Genomic DNA, 18,212 nt, shown 5'->3' with positions numbered 1-18,212 from the left:
TCTCTCTCTCTCTCTCTCTCTCTCTCGCTCTCTCTCTCTCTCTCTCTCTCTCTCTCTCTCTCTCTCTCCCACACACACACACACACACACATGCATGCATGCACTCACACACACCTTGTAGTTGAAGATCGGGTCAATGATCTGTTGCAGCACCTGTGCTGTCACCTCCTTTTGCTTCCTGGCCGCCTCTCCCTGCATGCCCGCCATTTTGCGTGGAGTGGACAGTCAAGTGTGAACAGCATCTATTGCTTGTGTGGGGTTGCATAATGTTGATTTCAACACCTCCACTGCCCTTCCCCCGAGCAATCCCCTGACTCACCAGCAGCACCTTCTCAGCAAGTGGGATGGCTAAGAGGTTGATGGCGGACAGAGCCCCTTTGACCGCGGCCTGCAGCAGCGCCGGCAGTGGCACCCGGGCCCCCTGGAATGTAAAGTCAGTGGGCAGATCCAGCCTGTCCTCGTAGCCAGTGTGATCCCCCTTGATCTCAAACAGGGCCAGCTGCTCATCCTGGGGAAAGATCATTTGCGGGCGTGCACATGTGCATGTGGATGAGGACACTCGCGCCAGGAGAGTGCACATACAGGTGCGCAGGTGCGGGTGGGCTTCTGCATGCAGATGCATGGTCATGGACCAATTTTGTGCAATTTCCAGTGTGTGAGACAGCTTCTGAGGGAAGGCAAAACGTGCCGTCATTATGTGAAACTTTGAAGGTCGGCCAAAGTACGTTCCGCTGCCGCATGCGCAGGCCCGCCCGGCAGCATGGGCACTGGCGTGCTTTGACAGCAGCAGTCGTCATGGAACGTCGAGCCACGGCGCCTCGACCCGCCTGTTCTCAACATACAATTCCCCACGCTGCTGCCATGCAAACATGCAGCCAACAAGGGCAAGCGCCCCACCCGTCCGGCGGTGCCGTCTGCCTCGCACCTTTCGCGCCTGGGCGGCGACCGTGAACAGGCACTCCAGCGTGGGCCGCGGCGCGAGCACGTCCCTGTCAGGGCTGACGATGATGAGGGGGGTGTCCCTGGGGAACTCGTCCTGGAAGAACTTCAGGGCGGCCTCTGTGCTCCTCTTGTTGCCATCCAGCAGCCCTGCCGGCGGCGGCGGTTTACAATGCCGGATTGTTCGTTCAAGGAGCGTTGGCGGCGCGGGTGGGATGTGCTCAGACTCCGACTTGGCGTGGAAGCGAGCGGTGTGCCGAGGGGAGCACGTGCATTTTGCTGACCATTTCAGAAGCTCCCGCCGTGTGCAGGGCCGTCGATGGTCACGCAACCTCCTACCCTCACCCCCTCTGCTAACCGCATCCACCCTGGGCTGCGATCCCAGCTACGGCAGGCCTTGGGCGAATGCCGCGTCAGGCAGACTGTCAAAATGTGTCGGCCCTCCCCCAAGGACGGTCACCGCCCACTCACAAATGTCATCGTTGACCGGCGACTGCTGCATCATGCTGACTTGCGCGCTCAGCAGCACCACGCCGCGGATCTTGTCAGACTGCAGCTTGGCAGCGGCCAGGATGGAGCACGCGCCGCCAAGGCTGTGGCCCAGGAACAGCATCTGTGGGGAGGTTTGAAATATACATCATCCCAGACATGATCAAGCAAGGTGGCATTCTTGTTGTGAGTGTGCTTGGGCGACAAGGAAGTAGTGAATTGGACGTGGGTCCAGGCACATGGTGGGGTTTGCACACGTCAATGCTAGAGCCGTGGTGACACCAACAGAGGTGTGTCCGTGTCAGCGTGCACGCAGCCGCTGTAATCCATGGGCGCACTGAGCGCAAGCTGAGCAGTGAGTGCAGTGAGGCCACTACGCTGATTATCAAGTGATGACAAGTGGGCGTGTGCACCGCATGAGGTGGAGCGAGCAGACCGGAGCGGGGGGCCTCTCATGCGCACGCGCCTGTCCTTTTGCCATCATGCGTGAGCACGCTTCGTCGGCGCCCGGGCCCCCGTGCAGGAGCTGGGCGGTGCGGAGGAGGTCAATGATGAGGGCAGCCTGCAGGTTGCAAGATTGGCGTGCCATTGCACCATCGTGCGTTGGTAGGTGATGGAGAGAGGTGAGCTGTTTGCCTGCAATGAAGCAGCATCGCTGTCAGAGGGCCAGCGGTGGGTTGGTGTACGTCATTGGTGCGTGGCATCGGTCGCACGAGCGAGCGCCTTGCAAGGGTACGCACAGCTGTGTGTGGGCCAGCCCAGCCGCAAACAAACGCGGCCAGAGTCGGCCTACTCTTGTTTGCTTGATGCACTCAGAAGGGGCCCTGCCTGCATCACACAAGCTCCGTTCACTTGAGACCTCCCAAGCATGGCAAGCACACCCCCGCCTGCCGAGCTAGTGGTGCTTTTGGTGGCAAAGCCGGCAGGCTACAGGGGAGGCTGGTGCGCCGACCTGCAGCTTGACTGGCAGCTTGCTGCGCGCTGAGCTGGCGCGTGCTGAGGCTTCGTAGCCGACCTGGCGGCCCAAGACATCAAGCACGCCTGTCGTGGGGGCGACCACCACCCAGCCGGCGCCGAGCAGCTGGTCGCGGATCGTGATGTAGTTTTCGGGGTCCTGGGTGTGGGTGAGCAGGGGAGCGTGCGTGCGCGCGCGTGAGTGTCTATGTTGCAATATCAGGGTGTCATTTGCCCATCGATCATCGAAAGGGAAATTCAAAAGCGCACAAAAAGCAGGGGTGTTGGGGATGGCGTAGTTGCAGGCGAGCGTGCTGATGACGGGGTCGTGAGTGTGGAACGAGCTCCTTTCGGACGCATCCGCGGTCTGCATCTATCATTGATCCTGCAAAAGGGGTGGCTGCACCCACCCCTGCGTGCGGCCTGCAGGCTGCCGCACTGTCTGTGGTGGGCCGCCGGCTGAGTCAAGCCGCGACCATCCGCATTGGACCCCTGAACCCTGTGTTCATCCCCGATCTCTTGGCGCAGGCACCTGCGAGAAGCCGTGCCCAAACACCACCGCGTTGAGATCGCGCGCCTCCGCCAGGGACGGCACGCCGGGTGGGAGGTAGATGTCGGCGTAGGCGAGGCGAGAGGTGCGCGCCTCAAAGTCGAGGACGCTTTGGAGCTCGCTGCGCGCCTGGGGGTTGAGCACGCTCTGCGGTGGGCGGAAGCGGGACGGGGGACGGGGATCCGGCGGGCGAGGTGGCACGGCTTTAGATGCAGAGATAGACCTGTGTGGTAGGGGTGCTGAATTTCGCTTCAATGCATGGGACTAGGGGGGAGGGAGGGTGGGGGCTGACGGATGCCGCGGGTGGGGAGCGCTGGCATCGAATTCGAACGCCGATTCTGGGTATGCTGGCGGGGCGCGTCTGCACAAAGCTGTTTGAATGTCATCACATATGATTCGGGTGGTGTCAGGTGTGTGGGGGTGCTAATAGAGGGGGGCGTTGGGCTGAGCGGTCTCCCCAAACGAGGCCATGCGGCAGCTGCACCCCTCTGTGAGAGCGCAGGCTGTAGGTGCCGGCTGCTGTCCAGCGTGCACGGCCTGCGCCGCCATCGTGCCCGCAGCTGCCCTACGCTGCGCCGCACGGATTTTGTTGGCATCCAATGTGCATTCAGGCAGATCAACAGCGCATTCCGACGTGGCGGCCGCGTGACCCGCGCTGGCTGCTGCGGGACACCCGCAGCCCACCCAACACAGCGCGCATGTGTGCGGCGGGTGACGCGGGGCCCGGTGATACTCACGTCCTGGAGTGGGGGGAGCTGCTGCCGGATAGTGGTGTGCTTGCCAGTGCTGGCAGTGCGCGGCGGGGTGGTCGCGATGCAGCGAGGGGTCAGGTGCTGCCTGGAGGTCTGCAGGCGGCGGCCGCTGCCGAGCCCAACCGGGCGAGGTTGCAGCAGCATCATGGGTGGCAACAGGGGAAGGAAAAGAAGAGCGGAGTTGCTTGCGTGAGCGAATCGGAATGCGGAATTCGGAAGGAAATGTCCATGACACACGAGTATTTGTGACTTGACGGTTGCAAAATCAGTTATTGGCATAAGGTTGCCGCGATCAAGCGAAAATTGACAAATAGCCTGTTCGATTGCGTGCTCATGCGGCGACCGTTCTCCATGATACCCGCTGATATCAGGTTGAGTCAGCATGCACGGCCAAGTTCCGCGTGACACACGGCCACTACGGCGAAGCGACGTGTGGGCACTTGGAACTCATCACACTAGATACATTGAGACGCAATAAACACTGCGTTTGGGCGTTCACCGTGTCCCACAGCGGCCAAGTATTAGGTTGGCCCCAGTGCCACGGACAGCTCACAGGTCTGACAGCACATGCTGCGCTGTCCAAATGCCGCACCGTGCATGCAGGCCCTTCTCCGTCGCCGCCAGTATCACTCAAACGGCATTGTGCTCCTTCGCCGTCGCCCAGCAAGCGGTGGCCTCAGCAGCGACGTCGGCACACCCGGGGCCTCACTGCGGTACAACAGCGCGCGGCGGGGTCCAGTCAGTGTCACTCCGGGTGTCACCACTACCATTGGCGCCGCGGCGTGGTCTGTTCATGACACCGCATCCCAAAACACCCACGCCCTCATCACTAGCGCGTGCCAGGAGATATTCACTGCGGGCAACCAAGCTGCAGCACGCCATGAGGACGGGTTCGCGCGTGTGGGCAGCACACTGCACCTGGCACTGAAGGGCACGACCCCGCCTCGATGCATGTACCGCCCTGGCCCTATCAGAGATAATCAGGGAACCTGACAGTGGTTTTGTTCGTGCAGCACTATGACAGGGACCCTTCGGCGTTTAGTGGTATATGTACTTGCCGCTTACAACGCAACGGCGACAAAGTTTGCGCCGCCTGCACTTTGCTCAAGATAGCGGCGGCAGCTGCTGACCCGACATCTGCTGCCCAGCCTGCTGCCCTGCCGCCTGCACCGCCAGGCATTCCACCCTGTGTCCACCCTTCCACGCCCGCCTGGCGCACTCCTCGCCGCAGTACCGCACCGCCCGGCAGCCACGGCACAGCCGCAGGCGGCCCCCTGCCCCGCACTCAACACACCGCTTTGAGGCAGCGGTCGCCCCTGCTGCTGAAGGCGCCGCGGGAGCGCCAGCCTGTGGCTGCGCTGGAGGCAGCTGCTCCTGTTGCTGCTGCTGCTGCTGCTGCTCCTGTTGCTGCTGCTGCTCCTGCTGCAGCTCCTGCTGTTGCTTCTGCTGCTGCTCCTGCTGCTCCTGCTGCTGCTCCTGCTGCGCCGCAGGGGCGGCGTTGAGCGCGGCCTGAAGCGTGTGCAACGTGTTGGTGGCCGCACGGAGCACCTCTTGATGCAGCTGGCCTGCGCTGCAGCTGCGCGTATTGTCCTCCTGCAGCTGCGCCTCACCACCCTTAGCCGCAGTCAAGGGCCCCGCCACCACCCCCTGCAGCACTGTCAACACCTCTTGCGCCCACGGTGCGCTTGGAATAGTGGAGTCCGGGCGGCCGGCCTCCGAACTCACAATCAACTCAAAGACACGCAGGAGGCCGCGCCAGCCTAGCGCCACATCAGGCTCCTCTGGCAGCTCGCCCCCAAGCAAACGGCACAGCACCTTTGCGGCGGCCGCCGCCAAACGAGGGTTGCGCACCGACGGCGGCATACGCAGCTGTCGCGCTGGGGCGTTCGAGCCGAGCGCGAACAGAAGAGATGTGGCCGCCCCACAGGTGTGCAAGTTCCCGTGCCTTGCGACTTCGATCAGCGCATGAACAAAACCGCTCAGAGCGGGCAATGCCACACGCGTGAACCTTGCGCCGCCGTCGTCGGCCGCCTGCGACAGCAAGGTCAGTGCAAGCAACACGCCACCAGCTGCATGTGCAACATCAGGGCTGCTCTCGCCTGCCATCTGGTCAGGATCGAGCGTCTCAAGCAGCACAACGAGCGGGCGCATCGCTCCCAGTCGCAGAGCCGCATGCGTGGCCGCTTTGTAGCGCGTCACGGCCAGGCTCAAGCCCACCGCCGAACGCCAGCGCGTGCGGTCCTCCATGGGCGGCGACAGGCGCCGCACGAGGGCAGCGAGCGCGTCAGGCACGCGTAGCAGCTCGCGTGCCACGTCCTCGCCTCTGGAGTAGCTCAAGTGTGCCAGGAGTTGTGCTGCATCATACGCTGCGTCCGGCTCGGCCGCATCCGACGTGACGGCCCGCACCGCAGCCCTGATCACCTGCGGCTGCGCCGCCAGCGCCGCGGCGCAGCTGCCTCGGGGCTGGACGGCTGCCGTTGCGACGGCTGCCAAGAACTTGATGGCAGCGTCCCCGACAGAGAGCGGCGCCACGCCCGAGCCGAGGACATACCGCGCAGCGGCGCCCACTGCCGCCGGGCAGGCCGCACAGCAGGCAGCCTGGGAGCCCGAGTATGCGGCTAAGATGGTGAGCAGGTTGAACGCGGGCACTGCGGCGAGCGGGTCCCCGCCAGCAGCCAGGGCCAGTAAGGGGTCTGCAGCGGCAGGGTCCTGCGCGAGCAGCTGCGACAGCTGTCCGACGATGTCCGGCTGCAGGAGGTGGGGAATATGCCATATGGCTGACATAGCGACGCCGCCCGGCGCATGGCGGCGCTGGCGCACGCAGTCAACCAGCGCCGCGGCCAGGCCGGGCACGAGGCTGCTGCGCACCTGGCAGGGCGGGGAGTGAGCGCGAATAAGGGGCAGCACTCAGCGGGCTGATTCGGCCAGGTCTCGGGCTCGTGCAACGCTGTTTATCGTGCGATGCAGTTCGGCACGACTTGTTCCCCACGACCCGTTCCCATACCTGCACCATGAGGGCAGAGCTTTCAGGGACCACGGCAAGGATCTGATTAACGGCTTGCGCTGCTGCCTCTGTTCGCAGGCGTGCTGGGTCGCTTATCGCCGCCCTCAGCTGCTGCAGCAGGCCCTCGGGTAGCGCGGGCGCCGTGGGACCCGCGGCTCGCAGCGCGTCCTCGAGCGCCACCTCTGCAGCTGAGCGTGGCATTGGTGGGCGCCTTGCGCCGACGCCACGGTGTCCGAGTGGGGGCCAGACCAGCTGGCGGACGGCGCTGGCAATGTCAGGGCCCGACATTGCGCACGGATAGAGTGCAGCAGTGGGTCCAAGGTCCAATGGCTCGTCTATGCAGCTGCCTGCTGCAGCCCCACCGCGACTAATGGCCGTGTGCACGCACGTGCTGTTACGCACGTGATGCTTATGACTCACGTACAGTACGAGCGGCTGATGGACGGCCTCTTGCCAAGCGCCGTCAGATCACGAGCGTGCCGGAACAAGGATGATGTCTACAGCAAGTGTCAGTCACAACACAATCATGGTTGCAATAGATACACGGTGTCACGAATTAAAGCTTGGGATCCTCTGCGGCACTGCACCTCTGCGGCACTGCACAGCTCAATTGCGCCATGCTGTGACACCAGTTGTCCTGCTGATCCTTCACGCCCGCCGTCGGTCCGTCGCCCCGAGCCAGACGCCGGTGATTCGCGGACCTCAGGGTGCCGATGCTGCCGTTGTTGCCACAATGCTGACTTCTTTGCAGCAAAACATCTTCTTGAGGAACGCCATTGTCACAAAGCGCCGCTGATCTTGGCAAGGGGTGTTCCCTCGCACCTGCTGCCTTGATGCACATCCATTGCTGCATGCAGCACCCTCGCCCCCTCATCAGCGCAGTCGGGACAAATGGCGATCGCCGAGTCCGTGCACAATCAGGATGCGCCTTGATTTGGAGCCGTGTTTACATTGCATGAGTGACACACTTGCTGCATGTGTATGGGTTGTCACTGTGCAGCTCGCGTGCATGGGGCGTGGGGCGCACTACCACAGCTGTAAGAGTGCAAGGCAAACAGCTACAAATTGTCAATAGCGCTTCCAAGAAACCCTGCCAGGTGATAGTGAACGCGGCTGCACCTGCTGACCCGACGGCTGCTGCCCCGCCGCCTGCCCCGCCGCCTGCGCCGCCAGGCACTCGGCCCTGTGTCCGCCCTTCCACGCCCGCCTGGCGCACTCCTCGCCGCAGTATCGCACCGCCCGGCAGCCGCGGCACAGCCGCAGCCGGCCCCCTGTGCCGCACTCCGCGCACCGCTCCGAGGCAGCAGCTGCCGCGCCTGCTGCTGGAGACGCCGCAGGAGCGCCAGCCTGTGGCTGCGTTGACGGCGGCTGCTGTTGTCGCTGCTCCTGCGGCTCATGCCACCCTGCCGCCTGCTGCCGCTGCCGCTGCTGCTGCTGCTCCTGCTGCTCCTGCTCCTGCTGCTCCTGCTCCTGCTGCTCCTGCTGCTGGTGCTGTTGCTGCTGCGTCTGCAGCGGCTCCTGCTGCTGCTGCGCGGCGACGCCCAGGGCTGCCTGAAGCCTCTGCAGGATGTCGGTCGCAGTCTGGCGCACCTCTCGACTGGCCTGGTGTCCGGCAGAGCCGCGAGCCTCATTCGCCTGCAGCTGTGCCTGATCTTGATTCCCGCTCTCAGCTGCAGTCAAAGGCCCAGCCACCACCGCCCGCAGCGCCGCCGTTAACTCTGGAACCCACGGCACACTCAGCAGTGTGATGTCCGCGGCACCGGGCTCTGGAATCACCAGATTCCCCAGGGTGTGCAGGCTGCCACACAAGGTCAGCAACTGGATGGGCTCGTGTGGTTGTCTTCCCCTGAGCAGACCGCACAGCACCTGTGCAGCGGCTGCTACGACATGAGGCTTGTGCCCCACTGACGTACACATCTCGCGCGCTGGGAAGTTTGAGCCGAGGATGCGCAGCAGGGACATTGCTGACTCACAGTTGGGGGACTCGCTGCGGCTGGCCGCATCAATCAGAGTACAGACAACGCCGCTCAGCACGGGCTCAGCGGCACGCGCGAAGCTCGCGCCGCCGTCGTCGGCTGCTTTTGCCAGCGCGAGCAGTCCGATCAAGACGACGACCCAATCGGGATGAAGGCCGCCACCAGCCGAACGGCTGCCATCAGGGACGCCCTCGCCTGCCAACTGACCTGCCTCAAAAGTCTCCAGCAGCGCAAAGAGGGGGCGCATCACCGCTAGCTGCAAAGCCAAGCGCGCGGCCTCCTTGTCGCGCGCCACGGCAATGCTGATACTCAACGCAGAACACCACCGCGTGCGGAGCTCCGTCGGCGGCGACAGGCGCCGCACGAGGGCGGCGAGCGCGCCAGGTGCGCGCAGCAGCTCGCGCGTCACGTCATCGCCCTGTGTCTTGTCATGATCTCCGGCAGTGCTCAAGGCTGCCAACAGCCGTGCCGCCTCGTACGCCGTGTCACGCTCTGCCGCGTCGGACGTCACGGCTCGCACTGCGGCTTTAATGACCCGCGGCTGGGCAACGAGCGCCTTGGCGCAGCTGCCATTGAGCGCGTCGCCTATTGCAACGACGGACATGAATCTGATGGCGATACCTCCAGCAGACAGCGGCTCAACGCCCGAGCTGAGGACGTACTGCGCTGCGGTCTCCAGCGCCGCGGGGCAGGCCGCGCAGCGGGCCGCCTGGGCGCTGGAGTAGGCTATGGTTGTCAGTAGGGCGAGCGCAGGCACCGCGCCGTGCGGGTCCCCGCCGGCGACCAGGGCCAGCAAGGGGTCTGCAGCGGCGGGGTCCTGCGCGAGCAGGTGCGACACCTGCTCATGGATGTCCGGCTGCAGCAGGTGGGGAATAAGCAACACAGCCGACGCGGCGACGTCCCCCGGCGCGTGGCGGCGCTGGCGCACGCAGTCCACCAGTGCCGTGGCGAGGCCGGGCAAAAGGCTGCTGCGCACCTGGCATGGCAAGGCGTGCGCGCAAGGAAGGGGCAGCACTCAGCGGGCACTCAGCAGATGTTGTGCTGCCGGGTCTTGGGCTCGTGCTGCGCTGCATGATGATTGGGCGCTGCAGTGTGACTTACATGCCCAGCTTCTCCCATCCGCCCAACCCCTCACACACCTGCAGCTCAAGGGCAGAGCCTTTGGGAGCCATAATGAGAATCTGCACAGTTGCGCATGCCGCTGCCTCTGTTCGCAGGCGCGCCGGGTCGTCTATCGCCGCCCTCAGCTGCTGCAGCAGGGCCTCGGGCAGCGCGGGCGCCGCGCGGCCCGCGGCTTGCAGCGCGTCGTTGAGCGCCACCTCTGCGGCTGAGCGTGACATTGGTGGCCGCCTCGCACCGACACTGCGGTGACCGAGTGGGGGCCAGACCAGCTGGCGGATGGCGCCGGAAACGTCAGGGCCCGACATGGCGCACGCAGCAGTAGTGGGTCCAAGGTCCAATGGCTTGTGTACGCAGCTGCAGCCCTACTGTGACTGATGGACCTGTATACACACGTGCATGAAACCACGCACGTGATGACTATATTTGCACGTACGAGCGGCCGCTGGACGGCCTGTTGTCAACACCCTCGTCAGATCACGAGTGTGGAACAAAGACAATGTATACAGGACGTATCATAAATTACGCGATGAAGTTTTGTAATATGAACACACGGTATCGCAAGTGGCAGCTTGGGATTCTCCGCTGCATAATATCATAAAGCTCAGTTGGGCCACTACACCAACTGCTGTCCCGCAGGTGCTGCGCACCAGTCCCCCATCGCAGACGCCGGCGAAGTGCGGTCCTCAACTCGCTGCCAACGAATCTGCGATGCTGAATCTGTGCAGCACAACATCTCATCAAACACTGCACCAAAGAAAGCGTCACTGGTCTTGATGGGTTGGTCCCCCACCTTGATGCACGCACCCTGAGTGCACCCATGATTGCTGCACGTATCGTCCTCGCCCCTTCAGCGCAAACGAGAAATATGGTGGTGACCGAGTCTTCGCACAGTCAGGCTGCTCCGTGACCGGGCTGTGTTCACATTCCATGAGTGACGCACTTGCCGTGAGTGTACAGGTTGTGCAGCTTGCGCGTACGGGACGCGGGGCACACTACACCACAGCAGTGGGGGTGCAGAACAAACGGAGACAATTTTAAAAATGGACCTTCCATTACATAGACCCCTGCAAGCTGGTCATGACTGCAGCTTCAGCTGCTGACCCGACGGCCGCTGCCCAGCCTGCTGCCGCGCCGCCTGCGCCGCCAGGCACTTCGCCCTGTGTCCGCCCTTCCACGCCCGCCTGGCGCACTCCTCGCCGCAGTACCGCACCGCCCGGCAGCCACGGCACAGCCGCAGCCGGCCTCCCGCGCCACACTCTGCGCACTGCTCCGCGGCAGCGGCCGCGCCTGCTGCTGGAGGCGACTCGGGAGTGCCAGCATGTGGCGGCGACGGACGCACCTGCTGCTGTTGCTGCTGCCGCGGATCCCCGTGCTGCTGCTGCTGCTGCTGCTGCTCCGCCGCGGCGGCTGCATGAAGCGCGGCCTGAAGCCTCTGCAGCAGCTCGGCCGCCGCAAGGCGCATCTCCTGTCTCGCCGGGCATTGGGCAAGGCCGCAAGCCTCGGGCCCCTGCTGTTGTGCTCGAGCCATGTCCGCGTCCGCGCTGCTGGCTGCAGTCGGGGGCTCAGTGACTGCCGCCTGCAGGGCAGCTATAACCTGTGGCACCCACGCGGCGCTTGCAAATGCGGTGCTCAGGTCACCGGCCTCAGGGATGGCAATCAATCCAAAGGTGTGCAGGATATGAGGACACAATCCATATACTGGGCAGCAGAGCTGAGCAGCACTGAGGTCGTCGACCAGGGCGCCCTCAAGCAGACGGCACAGCGCCTTTGCGGCACCGGCAACCAAATCTGGGCTCCGTGCCGCCAGCAGGTGCAGCGGGCCCGCTGATGATCTGGAGCAGAGTGCACACAGCAGGGACAGGGCTGCCGAGCATGCGGGCAAACCTCTTTGGCTGGCAACGGCAGTCAGCGCCCGTGCAAAGCCGCCAGGAGCCGGGTATACAGCGCGAGCGAAGCTTGAGCCGCCGTCGCTGGCAGCTCTCACGAGCAAGTGCAGTCCCACCAAAATGCTGGTGCACCAAGCGGCGTTGGTTGTCTCGTCACTCACACCAATGGGGCCGTCTTTGCTGCCGCACTGTATTAACAGCGCAACAAGTGGATCCATCGCTCCAAGCTGCAGCGCCTCGCGTGCAACAGCCTCATCGCACTCGACAGCCATGCACAAAGCTGCCGCCGCCCTGCAGCGCGTGCGGGCCTCCGCCGGCGGTGACAGCTGCTGCACAAGCGCGGCCAGTGCGCCCGGAACGCGGAGCAGCTCGCGCGCCGCGTCAGCTGGCCTGGCAGTCAGTATCTGCTGCAAAAGCCGCATCGCGTTGAAAACCACGACCGCCTCTGCCGCGCCAGCGACGGCGCGCACTGCGGCCTTGACTACCTGCGGCTGCGCTGCCAAGGCATCGACGACGCCGCCCTCGGGGCTGGCGGCTGCTGCAAGGAAGCTAAGCGCGACGTCACCGAGGTCCGTCAGTCCCACGCCGGTGCCGAGAATGTGTCGCGCGGCGGCGCCAACCGCCGCCGGGCAAGCCGCGCAGCGCGCCGCCAGGGCGGGCGCGCCAGTAAGGAAGATGGTGAGGGCCATAACCCCTGCTAGGGAATCGTCGCTGTCGCCATCTGCAGCGAGTGCCAGCAGGGGGGCGGCAGCCACGTCGCCCAGCGCTATCACCTCGGCGACAACTGCGGCACAGTCGTGCTGCGCTAGCGCCATGATCAGTATGGCCGCCGCTGCGGCGACGCCGCCCGGCGCCTGGCGGCGCTGGCGTACGCAGTCCACCAGCGCCGCTGTGAGCCCGGGCACGAGGCTGCTGCGCACCTGGCAGGGCAAGGCGTGAGCGCGAGGAAGGTGCAGCGCTCGGCAGGATGGTACTGGCAGGTCTGGTGCTGTGCTGCATGTTGATTGGGCGCTGCAGTTGGACGCACACACGCACCCCTTGTAAACAACCCGTCCACCACACCTGCTTTGTGAGGGCAGAGCCTTCAGGGACCACCGCAAGAATCTGGAGGGCGGTCTGCGCCGCCGCCTCTGTCCGCAGGCGCGCCGGGTCGTCTATCGCTGCCCTGAGTTGCTGCAGCAGACCCTCGGGCAGCGTGGGCGCCGCGGGGCCCGCGGCACGCAGCGCAACGTCGAGCACTGCCTCTGCGGCTGGGCGGGGCGTTGGCAGCCGCCTGGCGCCAGTACCACGGTGGCCAAGTGGGGGCCAGACCAGCTGGCGGATGGCGCTGGCGACGTCAGGGCCCGACATTGCGCACGGATGGAGTGCAGCAGTGGGTCCAAGGTCCAATGGCTCGTCTATGCAGCTGCCTGCTGCAGCCCCACTGCGACTAATGGCCGTGTGCACGCACGTGCTATTACGCACGTGATGCTTATGACTCACGTACAGTACGAGCGGCTGATGGACGGCCTCTTGCCAAGCGCCGTCAGATCACGAGTGTGCCGGAACAAGGATGATGTCTACAGCAAGTGTCATTCACGACACGATCATGGTTGTAATAGATAAACGGTGTCACGAATTTAGCTCGGGATCCTCTGCGGCACTGCACAGCTCAATTGCGCTATGCTGCAGCAGTTGTCCCGCTGATCCTCCGCCGTCGCCCATCGCAGACGCCGGCGAAGCGCGGGCCGCAGGGTGCCATTGCTGCAGTTGACGTCATAATAATGCTGACTTTTTGCAGCACCACATCTCCTTGACCACCACTGTCACAAAGCGCCACTGGTCTTAGAAGGGGGTGGTCCCTTGCACCAGCTGCCTTGTGGCACCCTCCATTGCCGCATGCAGCACCCTCGCCCCCTTATACCGTAAGCGCAGTCGGGAAACATGGCCATTACCGAGTCCCTACACAATCAGGATGCGCCTTGGTTTGGGGCCGTGTTTACATTGCTTGAGTGACACATTTGCTGAATGTGTATGGGTTGTAATTGTGCAGCTCCTGTGCATGCGGCGTGGGGCACACAACCGCAGCAATAAGGGTGCGAGGCAAACAAATACAAAATGTCAATAGCGCTTCCAAGAAACCCTGCCAGGTGATCATGACTGGGGCTGCAGCTGCTGACCCGACGGCTGCTGCCCCGCCGCCTGCGCCGCCAGGCACTCCGCCCTGTGTCCGCCCTTCCACGCCCGCCTGGCGCACTCCTCGCCGCAGTACCGCACCGCCCGGCAGCCACGGCACAGCCGCAGCCGGCCCCTCGCGCCGCACTCCGCGCACTGCTCCGCAGCAGCTGCCGCGCCTGCTGCTGGAGGCGCCGCAGGTGCGCCAGCCTGTTGCTGCGATGGAGGCACGGGCTGCTGCTGCTGCTGCTGCTGCGCCTCCCGGAGCTGCTGCTGCTGCTGCTGTTGTTGTTGTTGTTGATGCTGCTGTTGCTGCTGCTCCGAAGCAGCGCCCCGCGCGGCCTGAAGCCTCTGCAGCAGCTCGGCTGCTGCCCGGCGCATCTCTAAGCTCTCTGGGCATTTGGCACTGCTGTCGCCCTCGTCCCCCTGCTGCTGTGCCCGAGCTGCATCTGCGCTGCTGGCCGCAGTCTGGGGCTCAGACACCGCCGCCTGCAGCGCGGCCACGACCTCGGGCACCCAAGCGGCGCTCGAAAATGTGGTGCCCGGGTCACCGGCATCAGGGATGGCGACCACTCCAAAGGTGTGCAGGATATGAGGACACGATCCAAAAACTGGACAGCAGAGCTGAGCAGCACTGAGCTCGTTGACCAGTGCGCCCTCAAGCAGACAGCACAGCGCCTTGGCGGCACTTGTCACCAGATCTGGGTTGCGTGCGGCCAGCAGGCGCAGCTGCCCATCTGATGCCTCGCAGCTGAGGGCACACATCAGGGACATGGCTGCCAAGCATGCCTTCAAATCACCACAGCCGGCGACGGCAATCAGCGCCCGCACAAAGCCGCCAGGCTCAAGAAAAACAGCGCGCGAGAGGCTTGCGCAGCCGTCGCCGGCGGCTTTCACGAGAGAGTGCAGTCCTGCCACGACCGTTGTGAGAGCGGCATCGGTGGCCTCACCACTCGCACGTCCATCGAGGCTGTCTTCGACGTCGGTTCTTTTGCTGTAAGGTGTGTCAAAAAGCGCAACCAGCGGATCCATCGCTCCGAGCTGCAGCGCTGCATGACTAGCGCCTTCATCGCAGCCAACCGCCACGCACAAAGCCGCCGCCGCAGTCCAGCGCGTGCTCCCCTCCGCCGGCGGCGACAGCTGCCGCACCAGCGAGGCCAGTGCGCCTGGAGCGCGGAGCAGCTCGTGCGTCACGTCAGCTGGCCTGCCAACCGTCAATCGCCCCAGAAGCCGCATCGCGTTGAAACCCACGCCGGCCTCCCCCGCGCCAGCGACGGCGCGAACGGCGGCCCTGACTACCTGCGGCTGCGCCGCCACGACATCGGCGCAGCCGGCCTTGCGGCTGGCGGCGGCCGAAATGAAGCTGAGGGCGGCGCACCCGGGATCTGTGGGTCCCACGCCGGTGCCACGGATGCACCGTGCGGCGGCGCAGAGCGCCGCCGAGCACGCTGCGCAGCGCGCCGCCAGGGCGGGCGCTTCAGCAATCAAGGTGGTCAGGGCTCCGAAAGCTGCCAGGGCATCGATCCTGTCGCCATCTGCAGCGATTGCAAGCAGGGGGTCGACCGCCGCGTTGCCCAGCGCTGTCACCTCGGCCATGGCTGCGGCAGGGTCGTGCTGCATGAGGTGCAGCAGCAGTGTGATGGCAACTGCGGCGCCGGCGACCGGCGCGTGACGGCGCTGGCGCACGCAGTCCACCAGCGCCGCTGCGAGGCCCGGTAAAAGGCCGCTGCGCACCTGGCAGGGCAAGGCGTAAGCACGAGGAAGGGGCAAGACTCAGCAGGATAGAGCGGCCGGGGTCTTGCGCTCGTGCTGTGCTGCATGTTGGTTGGGCGCTGCAGCTCGATGTACATGTGCACGCACTTCAGCTCCGCACGACCCGTCCACACACCTGCAGCTCGAGGGCAGAGCCTTTGGGGGCAAGCTTGAGTATCCTATCAATCGCGTATGCCGCCGACTCTGTCCGCAGGCGCGCAGCGTCGTCTATCGCAGCCCTCAGCTGCTGCAGCAGGCCCTCGGGCAGCGTGGGCGCCGCGGGGCCCGCGGCTCGCAGCGCTTCATCGAGCGCCGCCCCTGCGACCAACAAGGGCGGTGGCGACCGCCTGGCGCCGCCACCCCGACGGCCCAGGTGGGGCCACACCAGCTGGCGGATGGCGCCTTCCACGCCCGAGCTCGACATCGGTGCTGTGATGCCTGAGCTGGGGCGGGTAGGGTGAGTATGCAACCAGCTGCAGCCTTATCAAGGCTGCTGGCTATATTCACAAGTGGCAGAATGCACGTGATGATGTTTGGTCACATATGTTGCTCGTGATGATGGGAACACCCGGATCTCATGAGATCGTGCAAGTTATGAAGGTACAAGAGACACAACATGTCAGCAAGCCTGTCAAGTTCGAAAGCTTGGCGAATTGTTCGAGGTGCAAAGGAAGCTGCTTCTCATCTTCTGTGCTTGCTTGCCGCACACTTGACACTCCCCTGTGAGACGGTGACGGCCAACTACGTCTCCAGGGTAGTTCAGGTATACTTCTGTAGCAAGTACAGTATATAGGAGCTCCAGTCACCCAGGCCATTTGCAGCTCCGGCCGGTGCCCCACCGCCAGGCAGCACACAGGCAGCCTGATCGGCATGCCCACCCCCTCCATCCCACCGTTATGCCACATCAAAGCGTACAAGACCCCTGCCAGCCCTTTCAATCCCCTCCAACCCCCCGCCGCCCCCTGTAAAACCAATGCTCATCCACGGACCGATTCACGCAGTAGCTGTCCAGGTCAGCAGCACCAGACCGGCCAAGCTGTTGCACCGTGTGTTGCAACATAAAGCTTGGGACGCCTTGTGAATCTTGCTATACTGTACTAGATCCTATGTACTGTAGCTCCTTGATGTATTGTTGCAGAAGCTGGTATGTAGGTCTTATGATAAGCAGAATCCCCATCATCCCTGTGCATACAAGCCTGCCCTTGCATGCGAATGCACGCAAAATCACAGCCTCCCCCCCCCTTGAGCCTGAACCCCACCCGAACGAGCACTGACACAGTCTCATGATTTTGGAAGCAGAGCAATACTTTGGATGACGAGTTTGCAGCGCTTTCCCTTTGCATCGTTGTTTGTGTGCCAGTGGACATTACCATACCATCCCATTGAATGACTACGTGATGTGAAATGCACCTAGACTGTCTCAAGCCAGAAACCGCCCATCAGAAGGTGCCAAGGACATGCAACAGGCCTCATACGATCCCGAGATGCATGCTGGGGGCGGCCTCCTTGAATTCCCAGATTAGCTGCAGCAGTCAGGCTGCCTTGCCATCCCAGTCACACCTGCGCATGACGAGGGGCACGTGCGCATGCAGCTTTACAGCAGACAAGCACGTATTGCCATGGATGTTGGCGTATGCATACAAGTTTTGGTTCGCACAGGTTGAATGTTCGCGCTGGCGCTGCTCTGCTGCGCTGCCTTGCTGTTCTGGGCGTGAGAGGGTTGACCCAGGCCCAGGTGTTGACCACCGCAGGCCCCCAGCTGATTACGACACGCATACCCACACATATGCAAATGCTTGAGCGGTTATCTTGAACGCTTTACGTGGCATTGAGCACGCACAGGCACGCCCGCTTTCAGATCTCAGCCCGAGCGTGTGTGGTTCACCTCCAGCACTTTCACGATTTCTGAGTTGTGTTCGGTCATCACGCGCACCTGCGTTCCTCTACTGACGTTGTTGCAGAGGCCTGATCACCTCGCTGCCCCCGCCACTTTGCAATGCGGCTGTCTCCAACGCGTGGAGTTATTGGTGATTTGTGAAAAGAATATAAGCCTTCGCACGCTTAGAAGCACCTGCGTCGACTGCGCATCCGCAGCAGCGGCGCAGCTTGCGCGTTTGCGCGCCGCGATCGGCCGACATGAGTCGGCGCGCGCACTCTCCACTGCCGCCCCCGCGCGAGCCCCGCGGCCCCATGTACGACGCCATGCGCGACCGCGGCGGCCCGCCGCCGGGCCCACCGCCGCGGCGGCGCGGGCGCGACGAGTCGCCGCCGCCCATGTGGCGCGGCGAGCGGCGCGGCAGCCCGCCGCCGTACGGGCACCCCAAGCGGTCGCGGCGCGGGGACGATGACTACTACGACAGATAGTGAGCGCATTGAACAGCGGGAGGGCCCTTATCGAGAGCCCCATGGGTGCAGGTGGAGCAGCCTGGCGGCCTGTTCCCCCTGTCAGGTGGTCAGCCCAGCGTTGCAGCTGGGCGCCACAGTGTGTGCGGCCCCCTCCGCTGCGAGGGCGCGGCCGCCTCCCCCTCCCTCAGCCTTGCAGAGCTATCACCACCACCCAACTCACTCTGATGATGAGGGACCCTTGGCTGCACACACACCGTGGGTCCATGCCCTCCTGTCCCCTCGCGCCCC

The 18,212-nt window shown here is 64.0% G+C and overlaps 4 protein-coding genes across 4 annotated transcripts in view; all 4 read right to left on the bottom strand.

The window, feature by feature from the left end:
• The window catches only part of MNEG_1576 (hypothetical protein), a gene marked incomplete at both ends in the record, with an annotated part of 6,250 nt that extends 2,769 nt beyond the window's left edge, over nucleotides 1–3,481 (bottom strand). Inside the window, 8 exons of the mRNA XM_014049941.1 lie at nucleotides 115–192; nucleotides 320–508; nucleotides 926–1,089; nucleotides 1,411–1,552; nucleotides 1,865–1,990; nucleotides 2,381–2,542; nucleotides 2,915–3,079; nucleotides 3,467–3,481. Coding sequence (XP_013905395.1) covers nucleotides 115–192; nucleotides 320–508; nucleotides 926–1,089; nucleotides 1,411–1,552; nucleotides 1,865–1,990; nucleotides 2,381–2,542; nucleotides 2,915–3,079; nucleotides 3,467–3,481 — 1,041 coding nt within the window. The remainder of the gene's footprint in view (nucleotides 1–114; nucleotides 193–319; nucleotides 509–925; nucleotides 1,090–1,410; nucleotides 1,553–1,864; nucleotides 1,991–2,380; nucleotides 2,543–2,914; nucleotides 3,080–3,466) is intronic.
• Nucleotides 3,482–4,788: 1,307 nt separating this feature from the next.
• On the bottom strand, nucleotides 4,789–6,552 carry MNEG_1575 (hypothetical protein; the record flags this gene model as incomplete). The annotated part of the gene is made up of 1 exon (XM_014049940.1): nucleotides 4,789–6,552. A coding segment is annotated over one exon (1,764 nt), but the record flags the coding sequence as incomplete, so codon positions are not given.
• A 136-nt stretch (nucleotides 6,553–6,688) lies between these two features.
• MNEG_1574 (hypothetical protein) lies at nucleotides 6,689–6,876 on the bottom strand (the record flags this gene model as incomplete). The annotated part of the gene is made up of 1 exon (XM_014049939.1): nucleotides 6,689–6,876. A coding segment is annotated over one exon (188 nt), but the record flags the coding sequence as incomplete, so codon positions are not given.
• Nucleotides 6,877–7,815: 939 nt separating this feature from the next.
• Nucleotides 7,816–9,640, bottom strand: MNEG_1573 (hypothetical protein; the record flags this gene model as incomplete). The annotated part of the gene is made up of 1 exon (XM_014049938.1): nucleotides 7,816–9,640. A coding segment is annotated over one exon (1,825 nt), but the record flags the coding sequence as incomplete, so codon positions are not given.
• Between the last annotated feature and the right edge of the window lie 8,572 nt (nucleotides 9,641–18,212).

This window comes from Monoraphidium neglectum (assembly GCF_000611645.1).
Source record: "Monoraphidium neglectum strain SAG 48.87 unplaced genomic scaffold scaffold00161, whole genome shotgun sequence".
NCBI classification, from domain to species: domain Eukaryota; kingdom Viridiplantae; phylum Chlorophyta; class Chlorophyceae; order Sphaeropleales; family Selenastraceae; genus Monoraphidium; species Monoraphidium neglectum.
The sequence above is the reverse complement of the archived record's forward strand: the minus strand, read 5'-3'. Positions and strand labels throughout refer to the sequence as shown.